The 23,969-nt window shown below is 38.2% G+C and overlaps 3 protein-coding genes across 4 annotated transcripts in view; 2 read left to right on the forward strand and 1 right to left on the reverse strand.

The window, feature by feature from the left end:
- Positions 1–23,969, forward strand: part of Hs6st (heparan sulfate 6-O-sulfotransferase) — a 107,009-nt gene that overhangs the window by 67,611 nt on the left and 15,429 nt on the right. The gene's annotated exons all lie outside the window — the stretch shown is intronic.
- On the reverse strand, positions 14,053–14,639 carry LOC135434296 (uncharacterized). Its single transcript, XM_064690835.1, has 2 exons — positions 14,483–14,639; positions 14,053–14,420 (listed from the first exon to the last, which is right to left on the reverse strand). The coding sequence occupies exons 1-2, from the start codon at positions 14,545–14,547 to the stop codon at positions 14,225–14,227; spliced, it is 261 nt and encodes an 86-aa protein (XP_064546905.1). The 5' UTR covers positions 14,548–14,639; the 3' UTR covers positions 14,053–14,224.
- On the forward strand, positions 22,886–23,624 carry LOC135434289 (uncharacterized). The gene is made up of 3 exons (XM_064690822.1): positions 22,886–23,006; positions 23,087–23,493; positions 23,558–23,624. The coding sequence occupies exons 1-2, from the start codon at positions 22,919–22,921 to the stop codon at positions 23,302–23,304; spliced, it is 306 nt and encodes a 101-aa protein (XP_064546892.1). The 5' UTR covers positions 22,886–22,918; the 3' UTR covers positions 23,305–23,493; positions 23,558–23,624.

Consider the following 23,969-nt stretch of genomic DNA (forward strand, 5'->3'; position numbering starts at 1 on the left):
ATATTACACATTCTAATAGCCATCGGAGCAGGGGAGCGGCGGGGCACAAACGTTCCTTGTCTCGCATAAATATTTTATTTATTTGCTTTGCTGATTTTCGTAATTTCTATGTGTATTTTTTATTCTGCTGGCAGCTACGTGCGCAAAATACTCAATCGATTGAACAGTTTTTAGTTGACATATTGTAGACAAAAAAAAGAACTGCCCAAAAGACCGGTAAATGCTGGGAAATGTGTGCGTAAATGTTAGGGGCAAAATAAGCTGACATATGTGCAGCATCAGTAAATGAGAATAAATATGAGGCTGGCATTTGAAAAGTTAAGGGATAGGTTAATGGAAATTTCTGTATAATCAATGAGTCCCGAACTGATGCCTTTCATTAGGATGGGATAAAAGCACATTTATCATTAAGTTAATTCATTATTATGAAAATCCGTTTTGAGTTTTCTTCTTGAATATTGTTAAGCCTTTCGCTTTCAAAAATGTTTTATTTGTTTTAACAAGTGTTACGTATTTTATAAGCTGTTGTTGTTGATAATTTTATTTAAATTTGTTATTATTTCATTCCGGATTTGACCACAGTTAAATTAAGTTGTATAAATATCAATGCCATTATGAATTTTATGATAATACTTATTTCTACAATTTTTTCTCTCTTTTTCTTGCAGGTATGCACGCAGTTACGCTTTAATGGCACATTTGCTTATCTCAATGCGATTGCTAGGTAAATAAATGCAAGAAAGCCTTCAGCTGAATTCACAAGGCGTATATTTGCCACTTCACAATTGTAAAAGCTGGTTTGAGGTGCGGAGGGAGCGAGAGGAGAAAGCAGCACGTGCCCCCGCTGTGTCGCACCAGTGCATTTGTAGATTTGAATGCTGCCAAGCGCGTGCCGCAGCAATTGATAATAATGTAAAGGAAGAGAGAGCGAGAGAGAGAGACAGAGAATAAAGCAGGATAAATCTTGAGGCCAGGGTAAATGGTGGTTAGTGGTTCACATCACGCAGCTGGCAAACTGTTGGGTAATTCAATTTGTGGTTAAACGCAAGTTACTCGTAAGCAACAACAACTTTAACAACGACAACAATAAGTGCAGCCAGTTGGTTACGCACACAACTTGAATAATGTGGATATAAGGGGTAAGCGTTGGGGGCAAGTCGTCCTGGCAACGTGTGTAATTGTGGCATCGAAATAAACGCAAGTTGCCAGCGAAAAGGAAACGAAGCCACACTAAATGCCAGTCGAGGAGCAACGACTCGAGTGTGTGTGCGTGTGCTTGTATGTGGGTGTGTGTGCGTGTGTGAGTATGTATAAAGCACATACAATGCAACAACTGCGTCGGCGGCGCATTCTGAACCACTTGGCAAACCGAAAAACCCAATCCGAATTCCCTCGCGTCTAGTTGTCGTTGTTATTTTTTGGCGTTCAACCGATTTACTCTGTGTTTTTTTATTTTTATTTGAAGTATTTTTTTTACCATACATTTCGTATTTGTTTTCCCTTTGCCTCTGCCACATGACGTATGAGTAATGGCTTTGGCCTGAGCGCACGTGAGCTTCCCTCTTGTTGTTGTGTTTATTTTGCGGTTGCATTGCTTTCAACAAACCATGTGTGTGTGTGCGTGCGTGTGTGTGCATTTTGGGAGTTTTTGTTATGCCAAATTGGTTTGCTTAAATTGAATATACGGCATATAGTGCATATATGCTATAAATTTTGTAGTAGAAAAATGTGTAAAATAGCTTTATTTGAATGTAGCTCAAGCGATTGATATGTTTCGCAAATAAAATATGGTGCGAACTTTAAACTACGGATTACAGAAAACTGCGCAGACGTGACGCAGTAGAACCTATGGATGGTTTTTGGGCTAAGCTCTCGGTTATTTTGGGATTATGTACGAGTTATCGTCGAAAGACCGAAAGACTCATGACCAGCTATTACAGATAACCAGGCCCTGTTTAAGCGCCCAACTATATAATTCTTTAATTGTTGTCCCTTTCGAATATTTGCATCCACTTCCCTTTGAGCAAACAAATTTAAAAATTTGTTTTGCGTAAAACCGAGGCAAAAGCGTGGTGTAAATAACCCAAAGGCATGCGCTGTGACTTAATCTGGCGCATAATTCGAATCCGCTGCATGACAAAAGACGCCACAAGAATAAAAAAAAAAGAAAAATAGCAAAGTTTGCAAACGCCAAAATCTTAAACCAAAGAAACCAAAGCGAAAAACCACTAAGCCGCATTTTTGCTCGTCTACTCCCCCTCTGGGCATAACTCCTTCCATCCTTTGCAGCGGTTTGTGCCAAGAAAACAGCGCAGCGTTACGCCCACTTTCAACTGTCGCCCACATTCACTCGCAGCTACTTCATATTTATATAATAACTTTATGTTTATGTTGAACATTTTGCAATAAGAACAACAATGATATGCGAAAGACTTGCGCAAGTTGTTGCCAAAACAAACCGTGAGGCAAGCAGCAGTGGCATCATCCGCTGAGTGGTGCAGGGGCACACACGCACACAGACACACACACATACTCATACACATAGAGCACAACAAAAGACGCGCGGGTTGACTGACACGACTGGCGTCGAAAGTTGATTTCTTAATGTTTAGCCAGAGCAACTGCTGCTGTTTGCCTTGCCGCAACAAAATGGCAGCAGCAACAGCAGCAAGAAGGATGTGGCAAATATACACACACACACACACACACACACACACACACACACATACACATACCTATACCCATTTTCAGGACATCTCACATGCGTGTAAAGTCAAGTCCTCAAACTTTCAGTCAAAGGCAGCTCCGTCTGCTGCGCGCATTGGCTGCAAAACTTGCCCCGAGGCAATTTACACTGGCAGCTGTTTATTTTGAAACACTTGCCAGGACATCTCGCAGCGAGCAAGGACAACAGAAACGCAGGCAGAGACAGCGACAGAATACCCAGTCAAAAGCAATCGCATTGGCAACGAGCTAATATTTGTTGTATAAAGAGCTTGGGCTCAAAATGGCGCCGATATTTTTACAGCGGATGCGGAAATGTGCATTATTTGATATTACTCTCTGTTTGCCTTCAAACAAACTCACACACAGTCACACACACACACACACACACACACACACACACACACACACACACACACACACACACAGACACACACACACGCAGAAACATGCTCGTTTTCATTAAATGTACTCAGAGTCAAGTGAGTGCCTTGTCAAGCACTCAATAGACATTACAGAAGAGTTTCGATTCGAGCATTTGTCAGCTTTTCTGTCAAGTGCTGAAATTTAAGGTTGATTTCATTTGAAATAGGAAGAGATCTAGCTAAATATGTGCTATATATAAATATTTCTGTAGGATGCACTGAAGCAAGTGCTTGCAATCTAGCCAAGTTGTGTAGAAAGCTTAAGTGCTTTTTGTTTGAGTGATTGATCAATGCTAACTCGTTTAGAAAGTATTCATAATTTGGACATGGTTAGCCCATTTGATTGATTGATTGATTGATGATAATTGCAAACACATCTAATATAGCCGAGCAAACCGGTTGCCTTGTGCAGTCGTTAACACAAACTGAGCTCAGTCAAAGATAACTCAAAAGCATTCGATCTGTTTGCTGACTTGATTGATTGATTTGTGATTGAAAGCACGTTTAATGCAACCGCAAATAGTTGTGGCTCTACAAACGCACTCTGTAAATTTGCAATATAAACTGAGGTCAGTCAAGTGGAAGATGGTAATGCTAGCCTGCTCTTGCTGCTTTGATTGACGGTTGATTGACGCCATGCCCAGAACAAGTGTTGGTATTGCAAAACACGACACGTTCCTTAAGGCTTTTCTCTTTGAGCTCTCAATTTAATAGCAATTTCGTTGCCTACACTTGAGCGTCTGCTGGAAAACCAATCTATGCTGGAACTTTCCCAAACACATTTTTGACATACAGTAGGCGTAGAAAATTTGCCACTTTCTTTACAAATTGCCACTAAGCGTTTTGCACAAGTTTCAGCCAATTAGTCGCAACCGGGGAAAAAGGCAAAGCAAAGGCGAACCACAAAAAAGCAGAGTCCCTCATCAACCGCAGAGTAGACAGCATAGCTGTAAAGATTTGTATATTAAACCGAAGCTCCATATAACAAATTGCCCTAACGCTAAGCGACTAAAACTAATTAAAAATCTAAACTTTTACCTGGAACTACCCAACCACCAACGGAGGAAAAACTATTGTAATAGAAAATGCGCGCGAACAAAATCCAACCCTTCCAAAGTGTCGGTTACCCACCCCGAAGGGCCAACTTTACAGACATTGTAATTGTTGGTAGGGGCAATTTTGAGCAGCAAGTTGTACAACAAAGTTGTACAATAATCCCAGTCAACAACTAAACCAAAAAGTAAATACAAACAAAAACCCAACCCAAGCGAAAACGAGTAAAAAAAAGTCCCATAAAACGGAAACTATCTAAAGTTTTTAATCAAAGCAACGGCAAATCAAAATCCCTTGAACTTTGTACGCTCACACACATGAATACACTGTCGCGAAGTTCCCCAAATTGACTAACCACAAAATATAAAAACAAAAAAAAAGAACCTTCGCGTGGCAAGCCAATTAAAATTTGCTGCGGGCGGCTCACACGTCGTATGCGTAACGTTTGCCGGCCGCAAAACGTTTTGTGGCGCCGCCGCCTCGCGCTGTGGCATTTAATGGAGCGCAGTTTATTAAAATTTCGCGAACAACTTTTAATCTAGCTCACAGCCACACAGCTAACAGCTTCATTGGGGGGCGTGGCAAACGCACGCCCAAGGGTCTGCAGAATTTACCACTTGCCCAAAAGGCTCACAAAAAGAGTTCGTTCATTTTTTTTTCCTTTGCTGGTAAAAAAATTATTCAAGGGTTTTGAACTATTATTTATGTTCCAAGCGAAATTCCCGGAACGTGAAGAGCGCAAAAAGTTTTCTCAACTGCGGATGCTTCACATTTCCGTTAGGTACTCGAGCATAGGACTTGAGGCTCAAAAGTTTTGTGCGCTTTTGAATATTAACGCTGTACCATTCTTTATTTATGTACCCGGTTCATTTTTTGTTGTTGTTGTTTTTGTTTTTGTTTTTGTGATGAAGTTGCCTGCAGAACGCTACTTGGCTATCAAATTTCGAAGTCCGTCAAATGCAGAACCACTCGGAACAAGTTTTTGCACAGTTCTTGGGCCCCGGAGCTTGCAACAACAACAAAAGCACGTCACGATTATAACATGAATGAGACTTGTGCAAAAGTTTACACAACAGCTATGCAAATTCTGCTATTGTTGTTGTTGTTGTTGTTGTTGTTGGAGTGTTTTGACGCATATTGACTTTAATTTGAATGGGTTGCGAGCATATTATTATGAAGCCCGTATTATAATGAATGCTGCTTAAGGTAAAGAAACGCAAACAGAAGAACCAAACAATTGCGTTGTTTAATGAGAAAATACATTTTGTAATTAATATTTTCTCTTTTGAGCTTCAAACGTAAGCTGCTTAACATGGTCCAGAGATTTGAAATTTCCGATAATTATAATATTAAAACCTTTGCCTTTGATTTTTAATGACCTGCAGAAATATTAAAGGCGGATGAGCCCCTTTGCAACGCTGATGTTTTTATATTTTATGTATAGGCATTAATGAATCGATATAAATATAGATAAATAAAAAGTATCAATATATATCTGCAAGGATATAGATATGAATAATTGAGTCTTTAGCTATTTATCAATTGGATCTATCTAAATTTGCTGTACTATATTTCGACTATCAAACCCCACTTAAATATAGAGTGCAAAATATTCCAACCATGTCGCACAAAAACGATTCAACAGCAGAAGAACAGAATATATTTCAACTATCTACATACAAATTAGTTTTTATAAACAGGGCATTACGTAGTCGAGCAGCCGCAGCTACAACAACCTTTACTAGCAAGTAATTACATTTCTATAATATTGCAAAGATAGCTACATTAGAGACATTTAATCACGTGCAATTGAATAATGTACGCTGCAGGCTGGCAACAGATTAAATACAAATGCAAATGAATTAATATTCACATATATATGCACATACATATACTTAGTAATCTATAAGTAATCATGTAATTAAAGGCTATGCTGGCATTCATCAAAATGAAAACATTAACTGTGCAATGCATTAAAGCCAAAGTACTTTTGGCTTCTACTTATCACAAAGATTTATGTCCTTATTGCGTTACATGCGCTTTTTCAGTTAACATCAAACAAAGGAACACACTCACACACACACAGTCAGAGATACGCGCACCATTAATTAATCATATTTGACAAGGCGTCGACTTTGTCAGCGGCTTACAGTAATTCATCAAAAAATAGCCCGTATTTTAATTACTTTTAATCACATCAGGAGCCAAGTGGCTTTTTTCTGTTGTCGCATCATATTGCGTAGCACATATTGTTCGCTTATATACCCTGTAATTAACTGACATAGGCGATATGTGCTTATTAGCACTTAATTATATTCGAATTTAAATAACAAATAATCGTTAAATAGGAAATAAGTGTTATACAAATTTGTAAAAGTCCTTTAACTAGATTTTGTGTATTTAGGAATTATGCGACTTTCAGTACTCCAAAACGTATCCAGTCAAGAGCTCTCAATAGCTCAACAACTCTACAGCCTCTAACACTTTATAGGGTATTTCCTATGCTCACTTAAACAGCTGTAATTTTATCCCCCAGTTGCAAGTATATTCCTTTTTTATTAAGGACTCATACAAAATCTACTACTTTTTACAGGGTATCTCTCAATTTCTGTTGCAAAAACTATTCTTATGAGCGTCCTTCAAGCATACAAGAGCGTCTCTGCCCTCTCTCTCTCTCTCTCCCTTTCAATTACATTATTATTATAGGGTATTCCTTAAGCGCATAACTTCAGCCAGCTGCAGTCATACATATTATTCACACTTTATACGTATTCCCAAGGCTTATTATTATGATGTTCGTTGGGATCTGGCTTTGTGTGTGTGCGAGTGTGCATCTCTGCGTGTGTGTGTGTGTGTGCGTGTTGTGCTGGAAATTGACGCCGTGGCAGCTCATTTGCTACCACCTTTTTTTTTTTAGCTTTCTTTCTTATTTTCTCTACTTTTTGTTCGCTTTCGCTTTGGCTTACGGATTTACTTATTGGATTTGGGACTTTGCGCTGATGCAGCACTGGGATTTATTTGGCGTCTCTCTCTCAATTTCAGCTGAACAGCGGCGCAACGTATATAATTAGGTCTGTGCCACACGATACCTATGTATATGTGTATGTGGCATGTACTCAGTAAATGTTACGGCTGATTGTGATGGTACCTGCCAATCGCTGCTTTATGCTAATGTTGCCCCAACAGCTGTGTCCAAAAATAGCGCCAAAAAGAAAAGGCAGAAAAACTACCTCTATACCAACCCACTGCAGTCCCCCAACATATTTATATGCATATTGATTCTGTGGTCCATTCGGATGCTTAACATGTGTGTGCGTCCTGTCTGTCTGTTTGCAAGTGCCGGCATCACGATACGCATCAGCAGCCACATTTTCAAAGCCAAACAGTACACCTAGCAACATGGGACAGCAACAGCCGCAGACGGAGCCGCAGGGCAGCTCAACCACGGCGCAAATTGTCAAGACATATACAGGACCCAGAGCCAGAGCCAGAGCCAGGGCCAGTGCCAGGATGTGTGTTTGTTCCAGCAAATAGCAAGTCCCAGGAAAAAGCAGACAAAAGCAACCCACGGAAAGAAAAAGAAAAATTTGCATTTTTTTCTTGCTTTTTTCCCATTATATCCTACCTCGTGTTTTACTCTGGCATCTTTGGCCCACAAATGCCCAAGTTGATAATGCTGCAGAGGACCTTTGGCTTTGCCTAATGACTCTCAAATACATGTGCACCGTGCTAGCAAATCAAGACCAGGCCACAAATGAAAACTGACAAAATAGCCGGTTACATATGTCAATATTGAGTTGCATCTCATAGTATTTTCCAAAAGCTTATATTTTCCCCACAGGAAGATTTGCAACGCCTAAGTAGGTTTACATATAATTGCCTTTGAATGGCGCATCCAGACTCTGTTTTACATAGAAACTTAATTTACTTTAAAATATTCGTCAATTTAAAGAACTTTGTGGCTAAGTTTAAAGAGGAAGCAAATAAAAGCAATTTTGACATTTAAACGAGAATAATCTTTATTAAAGTCATATGTGAGGGAATTTTAAAGAAAACAAAATAAACTTAACTGCTATTTGATGAACCATAAAAGTTATTTAAATGCTTTAAATTTTTAAAATAAAATTAAGAATGAAACCAAATACAAGATGAAGTCAACCCAGACAAATGCAAAGTTACAGGAAAAGTGTGACAAGCAGAAAAATGTATGTTAAAAGCTCGCCATTATATGTTAGGTAATGTTTCATAACAGTCTACTTTAAATAAGAGCACATCGCTCGTTATTTCAGAACCATTGAAGTCTACTCTTAAGAGCTGCTTAACAGTGCACATAACTGTTTATAAAAGCATGCCATTTTCTGATATACTGCTCTTAACCTGAATTAGATGGCGCAGCCTAATTAGGCGAACCCTTTGGCCCAGTTACATATTCGTTGTGCTGCCTCTCAATAAGATCCAATTTACATTCGCACTCGCTGGCATCATCAAGTATTTTGCCAGCTGCTATGTGCCTGGTAACACCAACAGCTAATTGCAATTTAAAAACTGCTTCAGCATGTTGCCTGACACAGTCAACGCCGAAAATGCCTGGCAAAACAATAAATCAAAAATCTGCTGCGTTTGCAGAAACATCGCACTGTCTGGCTCCGGTAAAATGTCCGCACAAAAACAAAGCTAAATGTATTCTGCAGAAAATTTCACATTCGGTAAACAAAAGTGAGAAGCACAAAAGAAACCCAACCAATGTCCACTTTTCTTTTGGGCCTGTGGGTCTGAGCCACAACACGCAGCATACGAAATTGAATTTCAATGGCATCGTCACAATAATTGTCAAGCCAACTTGTGTGGCATACTTGAAGGCGCCAGCGCATTGCGCACTATTTGCCATGGCTTGTTTCTATAGGCACTTTTTGGTGCACCATTGTTGTCTCTATACCCTGTACACACAACTGTCATGGGGTATATTGATTGGCTGCCAAGTTTTGTAACAATAAGTTTAAGTTGCAAAAAGCTCAGTGTTTATATTTATGCAAAACATTGCCAGGTGGAAACGCTGCATTTGCTTTTACTGTCACATGATTATTTATCAGTCGGATAAACTGCCTTGTAAATTTCAGAGCTAATTGAAGTAATTTTTAAAAGATCATTTGATTTGACTTAATGTCAAAGGACATGGACAAAAACAACTAGTTTGCTTAATAATTTATTCGGCATGACAAGTTAGAGCTCAGCTTCAGCCCCTTCGATTCACATATAAAGCCACTTACAGGGTATCTAGGGCGGCCCACCACGCGGCAGCTGGCTCAATTTTGTCTTGCTGTGTTATTGTTATTGTTGTCAGGCAACAGCACGAGACCATTAACGCCCGCCAGCAGCGCCCGAGTCAGCAGCAGTAGCAACAACAGCTGCAGTCGATGTCGTAGCGGCAGTCGCGGTCGAGTCCCAGTTGCCGTTGCCGTTGCCGTTGCATTTCGCATACATGTAAATCGTAAATATCCGGCACAAAGCGATCTAAAGGGGCAACACTCGCAAAAACCACCTTGCCTCCATGCGGCAATAACAAGCATACGCGCACCGTGTGCGGCAACGACATTTATATGTTTGTATGTGTTCGCATTCAATGCGAGGCAAACTTTATGGTGCATTCGCAATTGTGTCAACAGAAGAAATGCAAATTTCATGCGACAATTGCGAACGGCAACGGATTCACTTAAACGTAAATGCTGCCTGATGAGCGCATAGGCATATACTTTAATGACACGAGCTGCAAAAAAAAAAAAGGGCTTTTCATTATGCAAAATAAGCAATTACTCAAACACAACCAGCTTTTAAAACCTACTAAAAGCTTTAAGTGAGCTTTATTGTATTCAATTTGACTGACTGCGCAAAGCTTCATTAAAAGCCATCAAACTGATCGAATTCGGCTCATGCTCTCTGCAGCATCAAGCACATGCTGCATAGGCCACATGCTGCATAAGCCATAAAAGAATAGTCATATACTTCTAAAAAATCTTGAGCTCAAAGCTGACTTTACGGCTGTCCATCCTCAAGTTCAATCATGTACTTCTTGCTCTTATACCATCAAATATATGCTGCATAAACCGTTAAAGCTTCATTGACGCTTAAAGCTCAAAGCTCAATAAAAAGACTCAAATCGTGCTGTTTATTATATTTGAACTAATAGCAGAATATTTAATACCAACTTTTCCAAAACCAAATTATCTGCAGCTGTGTAAAGCCGCATCATAACATTCCATTTGCATATTTTTCATGTGCTAGTTGGCCAGTTAAAAATGAAGAAAAAAAGGAAAAATATGACAATACATAGATAGATTTCTCATCCTGAAATTGAAATCTTTTGTGGAATCCACCCTAACGGTTGCTTATTGTCAACGTGAATTATTTTCACACTGCTGTATCTGAAGCTGCTGCTGCTGCTGCTGCTGCTGCGGTTGCCTTTCAGCGATTATTGCTTTCCCTTTTCGCCCCTTTCCCTTTTTTCCTCTCACTCTTTTCCTTACCCATCCATTTGCATCTAACTCTCTTATGGCTGATTTGATTGCGCTGCGCTTTGGTTGGCATTGCTCTTATTTTTTTTTGCTCCTCATTTTGTTGACTATAATGCTGCATTTTTGCATCATACTGGAAAATATTCATAAATATTTATGAAGCAGCAAGCAAAGAGCAACCTCTGATCTATTGCATCCTTGGCAATGGCTGAAGCATTTGCGTTCGCTTTAAAAGCCACAACCCGAACACAAGCCCAAAACAATATCGAAAGTAATCTGGCAAAGTGCATATAAACCAATCGACTCTGAAAACAATTAAAAACGCTTTACGCAAATACAAAATTCATGGACAGTAAAATTCATTAAAACGCCATAAGTTTCATATGTTGAAAAGACTTCAAAACTAGAGATGCGAAAAGGATCACGGCCAACGTCAACGGACATGATACAACAATGAAACATTTTAAAATATCTGTGGTTCGATATATCGTGTGCATCGAAAGGCATACAAAGATTTCCGTCGAACATCTCGAGTTTAGGGCGTTTTGAAGCGACATAGCTCCGCCAACATAGTTTCGCACGGATCGATTTTGCGAGGATTGTGTAATGCGTGTTGAATCAATTTTCACAAAGATCTTTGACTTGTATGGGATTTTATGAACTTTGCCTAAATATCTTTCGAAATGAATTTCGAGCCGAAACTTCACCCACAGGGAAAACTTACGTTAGTCGTTTTATGAACTGTCACAGCTCATATTAGTTAACGCTCATGTTACCCTTTTTAGGAACTGCTAATAGTTGTATTACAAGTTGTATGTTATTCGTGAGGGGCGTGAGGGACGTGCTTTACAAAATTGACACGCGCTCATCTCTAACTCCCACACATACACATCGAAAATTGGCTAGCGCAAAAATGCTCCTGTCGGAAATGCAACTCGCAAAACAATTTCAATTTCACTCTGCAACTGAATGCTCAAATGTGAGTGCCTTATATGCCACTTCTATTCCATATAAATAAGTCAAAAGCTCAAATTTTAACCATTTTTTTTTGTGGGCTATGCAAAAAATATGCTTTGATGCGTGTGTGTGCCTATGTGCCTCGTCTAAAAGTTTTACAGTCTGTATGCCAATTCGATTAGTTGAAAATAGTTTTTTGCGGCCTGCCACAAAACTTTGACAAAATTGCCAAGTTTGTAATATTACTAAAAAAAAAAAAAAAACCATTCAGTGAAAGAGCTGACGAATTTTTGCCAAAAATGTATGATTCAATATTTATGGAAGCCGAATAAGTTTGAATAAAATCCGAAAGTTAAATAAAACCCAATTAGTTGGCTCAATATTTGTTTGGAATTTTCGAATGCACATGGATCATCAGTTTGATACTAATATACACATTTTGAGGCAAAGATTAAGCTTTAGTTAAAGTTGTTTGGAATTTACCAAAAAAACTGCGAAATTGCTTTACCAATGCTGGCAACACTGCGTATGCGTAATATGCCACAACAAGTCCGCAGCACACACGAATTGTTGCATACTTTTGGGGCGTGACTCTCAGCAACACATGTGCCGTTGAGCTGGCACTTTAATTCCACAGTGTTCATAATTTTTCACTTTTTGTTAGTTTATTTTTATGACAGGGTTCCTGAGAATTCGGGGCAGATGACAACGGTTGTCGGAAACTTGGCTTGTTTTCCTTTCTGTTTCGTGCTTTTATTTTTTCCACACCAGCAACAATAACAAATGGACTCTTTTTCACGCACTTCATTTTGCAGCAGTCTGTTGCCTTTTGTTGGCTTTTATTGTATATTTCACTGGAAATACTAGACTTCATATATACCCCGTACGAGAAAGTTTGCTACTAGCGAAAGTAATAAGTATGCATAAATATATTATTAATAAATCCAGACATGACCAGAAAACTAAAAGGACCCCGACGATGTCCGGCAAATCGATAATAGTTAATTTCTTTAACTGAGCTACAAATGTATTCCAAATATTTAATTAATATCGGATGAAAAAGTATGAACTATGCAAAAATTAACTCTTAAGCTTATATGAATACCATTATGTGTTATGATAATATAAAATGCTTTACAGGGTATCCCAACGTCTCTTACTCTTAATCAACTCATTTCCACTTGTATTTCCTGTTGTTTTGTTGGCTCTTCGCTTGTTGTTGCCTGCCTGTCAGCGCGCAACTTTTGCTCTGACTTTAATAAAGCCAAAAACTTAACGCTTACAATAACAATAACAATAAGTGAGCCATCAGAAACTCGCTTTCACACAGCCCGATGGACTCCTATCTGGTATCACAATCATAAATTTTGACTGCACAACCCTAATGCTTTAGCTGCAACCGTCTCATTTCATAAATTATTTCATATTTCATTTCCTTTGCGTGCTGCAGTGCCACAAAAAAACGACAGAGATATACCAATATACGTATAAATGTATATGTATGTATCTATAGGCATTGCAACAAATGTGTTGGGGGCCCCACAATCAAATGCGAGCTGTCTGCCTGCCCCGCAGCGTTGCAACAAAAGTTGCTGTTTCTTTTTTTATAGAACCGGTCGGTGCTGCGATCCAACGCCCAACGCCGCCAAAGTAAATATAATATTACCAACTGCAACTTCAATTTCCTCTGGCTAGCAAAACTGTGGCACACAGCTCAACTAGCCAAATGAAATGTAGCGCAAAAAGTATTAACTATTGTGGACATAGCTGTTGGCTACATACAAAATGTAAACACGCCGACCTTTGGCAAATGCCTAACGATATTAATGTATGCTTGTCTATTTACAATGTTGTTGTTTATTTACAATTTATCATCTATATACACTTTAGTTAATTCTATAAATTAAATTAATATATATTTGTATTCTATTTATTTATTTTTAAATAAATTGTAATAAAAAACGCATTGCTCAAACAAATTATAAAATGTTCCATTTTTGAGTCGGATTTCGTGACATATTGACAAAAAGTTCAACTTCTAATAGTTTTAAGGTTTTGCCAATTTTTAATAGTTTTTCAAAATTAAACAGATTTTCATGAGCTTTTTTATGATTATACGAAAAACATTTTCAACACATGTTTGCCTTATACTTATTTATTTTGTTTTGTAAATATTTAAAAAACGTTTGCGCACAACAAATTGCAAATTGTTTAGATGAAAACAGTTTTCAGTTTTTGCAGTAATCATTTTCAGTAATTGTTAAATGCATTTAGGTTGTTAAACATTGTTATTTATCTATTTACATGTTATTATCTATCTTCATGTTACTGCTCTAACGTGACTGCAGATGCAATGCTGAAATAACTAAAATTAAACAATAATATTCTCTATATTTTATAGCTTTAAATTTATTTAATTAAATATTTAAAAATTAATAATTGCCATTTAAATTCTCTTTACAGGTATATTTCAAGGATTTTACACAAGCTGACAATTATTATTTACTTTAAGCTCAAGTGCAGTAAGTAATTCTTCATTTGAAACGCCGAGCAAGGCTATTCACTTATTTTCTCGCCGCTTCTACAGTAGAACCAAATATCATCGGGCAGGTAACAAACGCCACCAGGTCTACGCTCATTATAGGCATTCTTGATGTTGTCGGTTACTTTATCGGGTCTGCCTCTGGGATTAAAGTACCAGAGATCATACGTGGGATTATAGGCCAGTTGGAGCACGTCGTCCGGTAGTTTTCTAAATGAGGAAAAACACGTTTAAACTCTTTTTCACACACTTTTCTTACTTTTTTTACTTACTTTTCATTGGCTGCGGCTATTGTGCAAAGCAGCAAAAGGCCAATTGCGATAAGAGCACGAGTCATGTTAGCTGTTAACTGTTGGCTATGTTACCTGTTACCTGTTACCTGTTTACTGGTTTACTTACGCTGTGCAACTGCCAATTTATTGCACTGTCGCCTGGTATATAAGGCCGCCTAAAGGCCGCAGCGAAAATAACAAGTGGAGAATTGTTTAATTTTCGACACAATTTGTTTGTGAGTTGTAATGTTTTCAAAAAACAAAAAAAAGGGGGAAAGAGTTGAGTTTTGCTTATAGAATACTTACACACCCTAGAAGATATATTTGAGTTTTAGCTAAATGAAATTAAGAATAATATTGTTGAATTGTCAAAAAATATAAAAATGTTCTTAAGAAATTTGGTGTTGTTTTTAAAGATATTTTAATTAGCAAAAAGTTGACGTCTAAAATTAAACTCATAAAAATTGTATTTAAATATAAATTGCTTCTGAAAAGCACTGTGTCCACTTTCCGCCCCGGCCCACCGAGCGTCTAGACGTTTTGATCCTTTTTGTGGTAATTGCTGTTAATGTCCTGCGGCTTTCAGGCCAAACACTTGACCAGGTTATTCATACCATAAATTCTACACCAGAGCAAGCTTACATTTTGCATCGAAATACCTCGCAAAACAGCTTGGTTTCGTAAAATGTACTTGATTGTGCCATTTCATTAATATGAAGTGTTATTTTAATTAAATCAATTTGCAGGAGTGTTTATTTTATATGATTGCCCTCTTTGTTGCTTGCTTGTAGGGTATATTACTGCTTTATCTTTATGCAGGTAACGCACCTGCGCTATCTGCGTGATATTTTGTAATATATATAGACATTTTGGGCCATATAACGATTGTATTATAACATATATATAGGGCCTTAAGTGTTCGACATTCGGTGGCATTTGAATTGATTTTTTTTAGATGTTTTGCTATAAATATATATGATTTTTATTATTACAAATTAAGCACGTTCCGAAAAATCAACTAAACCTGCTGACCTAAATAAGTCGAAAATGTATTATAAAATACAATTTGTTTTGACTCCAAATACTCACATCAAATATTGATTTACATGATATATACTTTTTTTTTCTTGCATAATCTTATTTAATTTTGTTTACACTTCAATACCTATTTTATAGCCCTTAACTATGTTGTTGTTCCACGATTACTTTGGCATTCTAATTGTTGTTTTTGATTGTTTCAATGCCGTGGCGCCGATAGAAGGCGTTATAAACTGCACGAATAACATTTAACAATAGTGATAGACAATGGGGGCGCATTTATCTATGTCATGACATTTTATTTCAACTGCGGCCCGCACGGCGTATACGCAATTTGTCAAATATAAAGCTGAAGCGAGCCTGTGGCCAAAACGAGAAGCAAAAAAGTTATTGGATAAACACTTGGCATAAACACATTATGAGGCAACATAAAAATGCGCCGCAGAGTTGAGTAAATAAATAAACACAAAAGGAGGCAAGTTAAACAAAGAGCACGTGCGTGTCTGCGAAAGTGTGTGTGTGTGCTTTTGTGTGTTGTAGTGTGTGTAGAACAATTGTTGGCTAACCCAAAGCGACAACAAAGCACGTGTAAGGACAATTGCATGCATGTTTTCTAGATTTTTTGAGTAGGCCACAAATATGTATACGTATGTGCTTAGCCACGCCCACAAATTTGAAAATGTTGTCTTCCTTTATGCTTTTATTTGTCGCCTGCAATGGCATAATGGGCCAGCACATTGACAAACAACCACGCACTATCTCTCTCTCTCTCTCTCTCTCTCGCTCTGACTCTCTTCACTTTAGCGGCAGTCAACACTCATACGCCTCGTTGCACGGACTTGCTGCACGACTCGGCCCATTGTTGTGGCATATTGTTGCACATGTAAAGCAGCTGCAACAACAACAGTTGCAATCTGAGAACGTGTCTGGCATGCAACTAAAATAGCTGCAGAATTTTATGTTTGCGTGTGTGTGTGTGTGTGCTTGGGCTCAAGAAGCCCTGTCTCTGTCTCTGGCAACACAATAAATATGCAAAGTGTTTCACAATTTAATTAAATTATTATTTGAGCACTCGCTGCTACTGATCATAGTGATCCAGGTAAATTGCAGTTTACAGTTGCCAGTTTGAATTTCATATCAAAGCCCAATTAAGTTCGCTCTAACCTGCCAGTTAGATCAGTTAGTATATAACATTTTTGGCATTTATTTCAAAGTGCCGGCAGCCAAGCCACAAAGCACAACATGGCGTATACGTAATGCGTTAAACGACTTTGGCTAGCTGCTGTGCCACAAAAATGCCTAAGAAAACAAATCCCGACGGGCCAACAAACAGCAACAACAGCGCAGCCAAAAAGATTAGCTGGCATTTGATTAAAGTGCGAACATATCCAAAAAAAAAAAAAAAAAAAACGAAAGAGAAATAAAAAACCGTCCAGGACAATGGCTGCCTCCTGAAATCAAATCAAATCAGCCAAGAAAAAAAAGAGCCAAAACAAAAAGATAAATAAACCAATGTAAGCAAAGGCAAAGCTAAAAGGCACGCCCATTGCCAGGCCACATTCTAGCAGGTTTTTCTTTCTCTTGCTCCATTTCAATCAGCATTTTTCAGCTAACAACATAAAAGAAAACATCAAGGAAATGACATTGTTAGAAAACATTTGACCATTTTTCCTGTCCACGTCACGCAAAATTGAATTGTATCCCACCAAAAAGAAAAAGAACACCCAAAGTCAAATTTAAAGCGCAAAAGTTGTTGCCCATTTCACAAAGATGAAGTATTTGCTGGAAATGAATACCTGAAATTTTGAAATATAAAACCTTGAAGATAATCTATGTGTGCATCTTTGACAAGGGACACATTTCAAAGTATTTTTTTTTATTCTACTCACAGCAAACAGAATGGGCATTCCAGCTCCAAAGTCAAGTTGAAGCATAATTATTGATATAAATAATACGCTCAGTGTAAGCTTATTGCAGGGTATTCAAACACATGCGCCTACCTTGAGCTTACTTTGTTTTTAAATTATTTCTAAAGCTCGCCTAAATACCCTTGTCATTGCATGTTATGACAGTTGGGTAAACAATGTGCCTCAGCTTGGGCTTTATATGAACTAAGTGGCTAACTTAAAGCCTGCGGATTACCATACTATGATTTACTACACTCAAGTTACAAAAAGGAGCACTCTAAAAAGTAATTTGAGGAACTTTTAGTTGCCCGAGCATAAGAAAAAAAAAAAAGGAATCACTTTTCATTTTAATTTACGCGCCAAGTTGAGCGCAATAAAGGAAATTATGAAAAGTTCAACCAAATAAACCGAAAATAAAAATGTCCAAAATAAAGTTGACTTTTCAACAAAATTGTTGCGCTGAATAAAAAATATTTAAAAAATAAAAGCTAGCGCCAGGTCGCGACCTCTTCAGTTCCTTAACTTGCGGCTAGCCAAGGCTGTTGGGTCTCATGCATATAGCATAGTCGGCGAACCGAATACTTTGCACATTTTTATGGCCCTGACAACGAGACCCAACAGCCCCAACAGCCCCAGCAGCCCCAACAGCTCAGCGCAGCGGTCGCCAATTATGTCACACGCCTTCACATAGACACCCCTTTCTCCACCTCCCCCTCTCTCTCTATGCCAAACAAGCAGCCACAACAATTTCTTACACCAGTTTACGAGCATGGAAAAGAATTTTTAGCTGTTAAAAAGAGCAATTAAAATGCTTTGGCGAGCGCAAAAAAAGGAAAAAAAAGGAAATGGAGATGCATGAAAATGCCACAGAAACTAAGTAAAGTCCTTAAATGTTGCAACATTCACTGAATTTCGATGTTGCAACAATCTAAAGTGAAAAAAAAATGAGTAGAAGAAGTGTATGGTAAGGATGAAGAATGTAGAACCATTGATTTGCTTTATCGTCATTTTCGAGCCATTTCACTTCATTTACTGCTTTGGTAACTTGCTGCAAAACCAAAAACAATGCCAAATGACAGCGCAATAAATGATAAATATGTATAGCTGAAAAGTTCAGGAGTTCGGGCGTCTATAAAGTCTAGAGTAGAGTTGAACGCCCAGCGTGTTTGCGTACGTGACACGAACTCGCATAAATTATTGGCAGTACTTGAAATCACTTAGCCCCTGCTCAATACTAATATTATACTCAATACTCAGTATTTTTTACCGTCAATTAACTTCCCATTACTCAACACTGTTTGCCATTACTCAATCCAGTTAAACACTGGCTCGCACTACTCAACACTGTTTACAAATATGAGGCAGCTTAGCACTGCTTCGTATTACTCAACACTGTTTGCCACACTCCTTCTTACTTCTCAAGCATATTTAAGGCTGCATAATATAAGAAAGAATTTCACAACACTACTTACAGTAACTCAACACGATTTGTTTAGTATTTTAATTAATGCAGTTCAGAAGATTGACTAAACTGTTTTGTATACTTCGTGTATTTTCCTGGAAATATTCGACATGCTTTCATCTCTTAAAGCACAGAATCTTTGGGCCATCATCAGCATTTGGCATCATTTATTGTGTTTGTTGTTTGGGGGCTGTCGTTGCCGTTGCCGTTGCTTTTGCTTTTGCTGTTATCGCATGTTAACACTTCATAGGAAATGCGGCCTGGTCCTTGCGATGACCTTTCTATAGCTGTGTGCGTTCCCTTTGGCCCATTTGCACCCCGAGATGTGGGAGGCCAATACGCTTAGTTAGCCCCATAACACGCCCCTTCCCCCCCTGTACCCCTTGTTCCCATGCTCATCAACCGCTTTGCGTGCAAAATGTCAAAATATATTTTAGTTGAATTTATGGTCAGTGACCAAAGGCGAGCGGACAGCGCTGGACTATCCAAAGCTATTCAGCACTTATAGGGGATTTGTCTCTGTGTGTGTGCGTGTGTGGCGGTTATGTGTGTGGGTGTGTGGGTGTGTGTGTGGTGCGCTGTGTCCTTGCTTATTTTTGGGGATTTACACAACGCTTATCATAAACACACTCGAAGTCGAGTCGTGGGTTTCGGCCAATGTCTAAACTAAAAATATTATGCTACATTTCATTAGGGCACACACCCGCGCACACACACGCGCATACACACAGGCATCCGTTTCTTCAATGCTTTACAGCCACTTAAAATAGATTAGCTTTCAACGTTGTGCTTTAAAAAATAATAAATAGCTGCCCATCATTTCTTGTTCCCTTATTTTCTTTGCTCTCTGGGTTTCTCGAGCAGCAGAATATCCATTGAAAACATAAGCAACTGTCAATGATTTAATGCCTGAAATCACAACCCAACCCAGAATGTTTGAGCTTCCATTTGATAAATGAAACGACAAACACCACACACACACACACACACACACGCACACACACACACACGTTCGTTGCAAAATGAATACATCAATCCGCACCGTTTTGGACTATCCAAATTTATGGATAGCCCCCGACACAAATGGCTTACAACTATTTTTCCTTTGTGCATGGCATGTCATAATTTAATTCCAGGTTTTAAGTATTTATCGCAAGTTTATTCACATTTATTAAGGCGAATAAATTTCATAAAATATTTGACAGACATTTAGTAATCTTTGCCTATATCATATTTCTATTGTTGATTTTCGCTTTAGCTAATTATATTTAAAAATAAATTTGTAAATTCCCAAATTCTCGCTGGCCAAATATCATATCATTTACCGAGAAATGCCAAAGGCCTTAATTGAAATTATCTTGAAATTATTTTAGGATTTTCATTTTCATAATTCTGATCAACATTTCTGCAAAGTTGCTTGAGCTTCTATCTAGGTACAAGCATTTAAAATGGAATTAACTCTCCGAACAAAATAAAACTTGAAATATATTTAATTCAAATAAATAGAGATATCTATCAAAGATTGAAGGTAAATGAAACACTCGCCTTGTGGCACTTCAACTCCAATTCCCTCACATACTTGAACTGGAGTGCGATGACAATTGTTGAGCTTAGGCTATATTTTTATTTGCCGTATAAGCCCAGCATTAGTCAAGTTAAGAGTTGTTGGGGGCAGCCTTTTTGATGCTGTCATATACCATGTTTGTGGCTAACCATTCAATGGGCAACTTGAAAGCACACACAACACAATCCATATACAATCAGGCGCACAAAATGGCCAGCCAGAAAGGACTATAGGACTATAGAAGGACTATACACACAGGCGCACGCACACACACACACTGACTCTGTCAGGTAAACAATATAGCTGGAGGCAGGCTTCGTGCTATCGCATAAACCCAATGCCCCCATGTGGCTGACATGAAAACGGAAATATAAAAATTATACAACACTGGCACACACACACACACGAAAGCACACTCACTGTTCGAATGATAAATTACATTACAGTGCTGCATTTTATTATCATTTAAACAAATACATGAAAATGCAGAAAAACACCAACGTTTGGAGCCATGGCCATGGGCGTGGCCGTTCAGGGTTGTGTAGAGTCAATTTTGGCCTGAAATTTACAACGAAAATTTTGTGTAAATTTTGTGCATAAAATGGACGCTTATGCGATTTTAACATGCCAATGCGATTATTACACGGCAAATGTGAATTATTTTCGGCGCCTGCCTTGCTAAAAAAAACCCAAAAGTCACGCCATTAGCAGACGGCATATAAATATTTTATAGCCCGCTTTTGGGGTTGCGCATTTTAGGCTCGAATTCCCTTTGTATGGCATCGTTAATTATGTATATGCGATTATAGTCGCAAAATTGTTATAATATGCATAATATGCATAATCAAAGCAGCGCTCAAGTACTATATTTAACTAAGCTCAGCTATTCATGTGCTTAAGCAGCTGAGTAATGAAGCGCACTTAAATATAATAATATATACCTTTTCTTTTTTTATAAAATGTTCTTAGCTTTATTTTAATTTTCCTGTTATTATAAGAACAACTTAAACTAAATTTATTAGAAATTTTACAATACTACTTAGTCTACTATTAAGTCGAATATAAAATTAACAAGGTTACGGTGACTATATATATCGATCTGGGAGATCGATTGGATGAGACCTCCGCAATCTCCTCCGCGTTCGGACTCCTCCAATTCGACGCCTCTTTAGAAGGCGCCTAGCCAGTCGATTTGGATGGTTTCCCAGTCGCGTTATGTAGTTTGCAGCCTGGTTGTTTATGACGTCTTTTCCAAATCGGAAGTTCGGAAGTTCCCTGGTATACCAGGGGGCACCAGACAGATAACGGAGCGTTTTTGCTTGAAACACCCTGATTTTCGTAAGGCGCGATTTTGCAGCAATACCGTAAACTTGAATACCATATCGCCAGGCAGGAGCTAGGCAGGTTTTGTATATGTTTACTTTGTTTTTTAAAGATAGCGCATTTCTACTGTTGAGCAGCCATCTGAATTTGCCTAATCTGCTTTTCAGGGCTCCTGCGATACTTAATATATACCTGAATTAAAACTGGCATTATTATTTAAATTCGTCGTATTTATAAAAAATTTGACTGCGCTTAAAATAAAACTTTTATTTAAGTTGCATTTGTCTATGTTGATCATTTATCATTCTTAGGTAAATCTTCTAATCAATTCCAAGTAACATCTTTTGCTCCCACAATCTCATCACTTAGCTTATTTGCTAGTCATACGTTCGCAATCTTAACGTTTCATATTTTGAATTGAAAACAAAAAACAATTTACGTTTACGTCTATTAGTAAAAGCATCGACACATTTGCATAAATAAACCATTTATTTATACCCTGTAGCCGATTGATGATAGGTAAAGAAGGGTATAATGGATTGTTGCTCAATTTTGTAATATGTAGAGCGCATTTACAATTCAAATAAATAAGACTAGAAGAGCCACAAAATGTTGGCTTCGATAACACGTTTATTTCTAATCGTCTCAAGCAGTTTTTTTTTATCGATAAATATTGATTTCGCAACAGTTTTGCTTATCGAATTATTAGACTATTAGACCTAGAGACGTCCTTCTGTATATAAAAAACGTGTATAGTATTTACTTTGCCTTGATTTTCGGCATATACACATAACTTTAAGTCCGGAAATTTTGGCTACGAGTGGACAATAAACCAAGAAGTTATATAACAATAAATAATAAAATGTTATGTAGAATACGTTGCCAAGCGTTGATTGCAGGGTACCTGCTAGTCAGGCACTCTCGACTAGAGCATACGCACTAGTCTTTTGTTCGTGTTTATCACTTTCATACCCTGTAAGCAAATGGATGGTGAAGAGTGTAGAGCAGAGTTAAAGCAAATGTGACTAATTGCCGTAGCACACAAATCGAATTGCTTAAAGAGCGTAAAGAGCCAACGTGTTGGCGGTTTTTGTTGCCGCTGTGCTTGCTGCAGGTTGTTGCCTGCCGCATGTAGTTGTGGCATGCTGTTGTTTACATTTGCATCGCGTTCAGCTTTCACGCTGCTCAGCTGCTTGGTGGCAGCTGCCACAGCAGCGCCATATGGCCAACGTACGTAAGCGTAGAAGCCAAAGGGCGAAATTTTCCGTGTCAGTTTCCCTAACCCATCCAATCCAACCATTCACTTACAGCCTGTGGCGAGAATGAGGAACGCGCCTGTTTGCCCTGCTATGAACCGAGCTGCTCGGTGCCCTTTAACTACGATGGCTCCTGCACAATGGTCTGTCATCTGGGCTGTGGCTGCATAGCTGGCTTTGTGCGTGACGACTACTCCTTGAAGTGTGTGTCCATGTATCAGTGCGACAATATTCAAACTTCATCGAATGCCTTAATGCCATTAAAGCGTTAAGCGTGAACTGCACAATTTTTCTAGTTTTTAAGGTAAACTCTGGCCCGAGGTCTTTAGCCAGACTTATTTTAGCCATGTACGCAGCTCAGTTACAAATATTTTTGCTGCTTATTTTGAGCATTTGCCAGGGTTTGCGGGCGCAGACCAATGAGGAATTAAGGGAAAATGGCGAACTAACGCCCAAAACTCGTAAGTGTCTTTATCATTGATTTATTTTTTAAAAAATTGCTGTAAATTTAATTTGCTTTAACAGTTTGTCTGCGCGATATCACCGGACACGTAACTATCTGTTACAAATAAAAAATTTAACTGCAAAGAAATGGTGTTTTTTTTTGTTTGTCTCAAAATAAGCAATAAACCAGATTGTGTATACGTCTACAATTTTGTAGATTCTTCAATTTATTTTCTGCATTTGCGTACATTTTTATGGCACCGGCAGTACGTATTTCTCCACAATTTTCATTTGCTTTTTCTATTTCGTTTTTGCCTTTTATGGCCGCTCAGCATCAAATCTTGAGCAAGAAAATGTTCTGTCTCTTTTTCTTTTTTGGAGCACAAAAAGTTTTATTGTTTACTTTTGGTGTGCAGGAAATTTACGAGTCGTGATGAGCATGTATGTTTGTGTATATGTGTGTGTGTGAGTATGTGTTGTGCACACTTGCACA

The sequence above is a fragment of the Drosophila montana genome, unplaced genomic scaffold (assembly GCF_035044405.1).
Source record: "Drosophila montana isolate Dmon_TW-CO22-7 unplaced genomic scaffold, ASM3504440v1 contig_1505_1, whole genome shotgun sequence".
Lineage (NCBI taxonomy): Eukaryota > Metazoa > Arthropoda > Insecta > Diptera > Drosophilidae > Drosophila > Drosophila montana.

What these genes read in the sequence shown, in the direction of transcription:
- LOC135434296 (XM_064690835.1), bottom strand. Translation starts at nt 14,547, where the DNA reads ATGACTCGTGCTCTTATCGCAATTGGCCTTTTGCTGCTTTGCACAATA. An exon ending in ATAGCCGCAGCCAATGAAAA is followed by an intron (nt 14,421 to 14,482) that starts GTAAGTAAAAAA and finishes TTCCTCATTTAG; the next exon opens with AAAACTACCGGACGACGTGC.
- LOC135434289 (XM_064690822.1), top strand. Translation starts at nt 22,919, where the DNA reads ATGCTGTTGTTTACATTTGCATCGCGTTCAGCTTTCACGCTGCTCAGC. An exon ending in AGCAGCGCCATATGGCCAAC is followed by an intron (nt 23,007 to 23,086) that starts GTACGTAAGCGT and finishes ATTCACTTACAG; the next exon opens with CCTGTGGCGAGAATGAGGAA.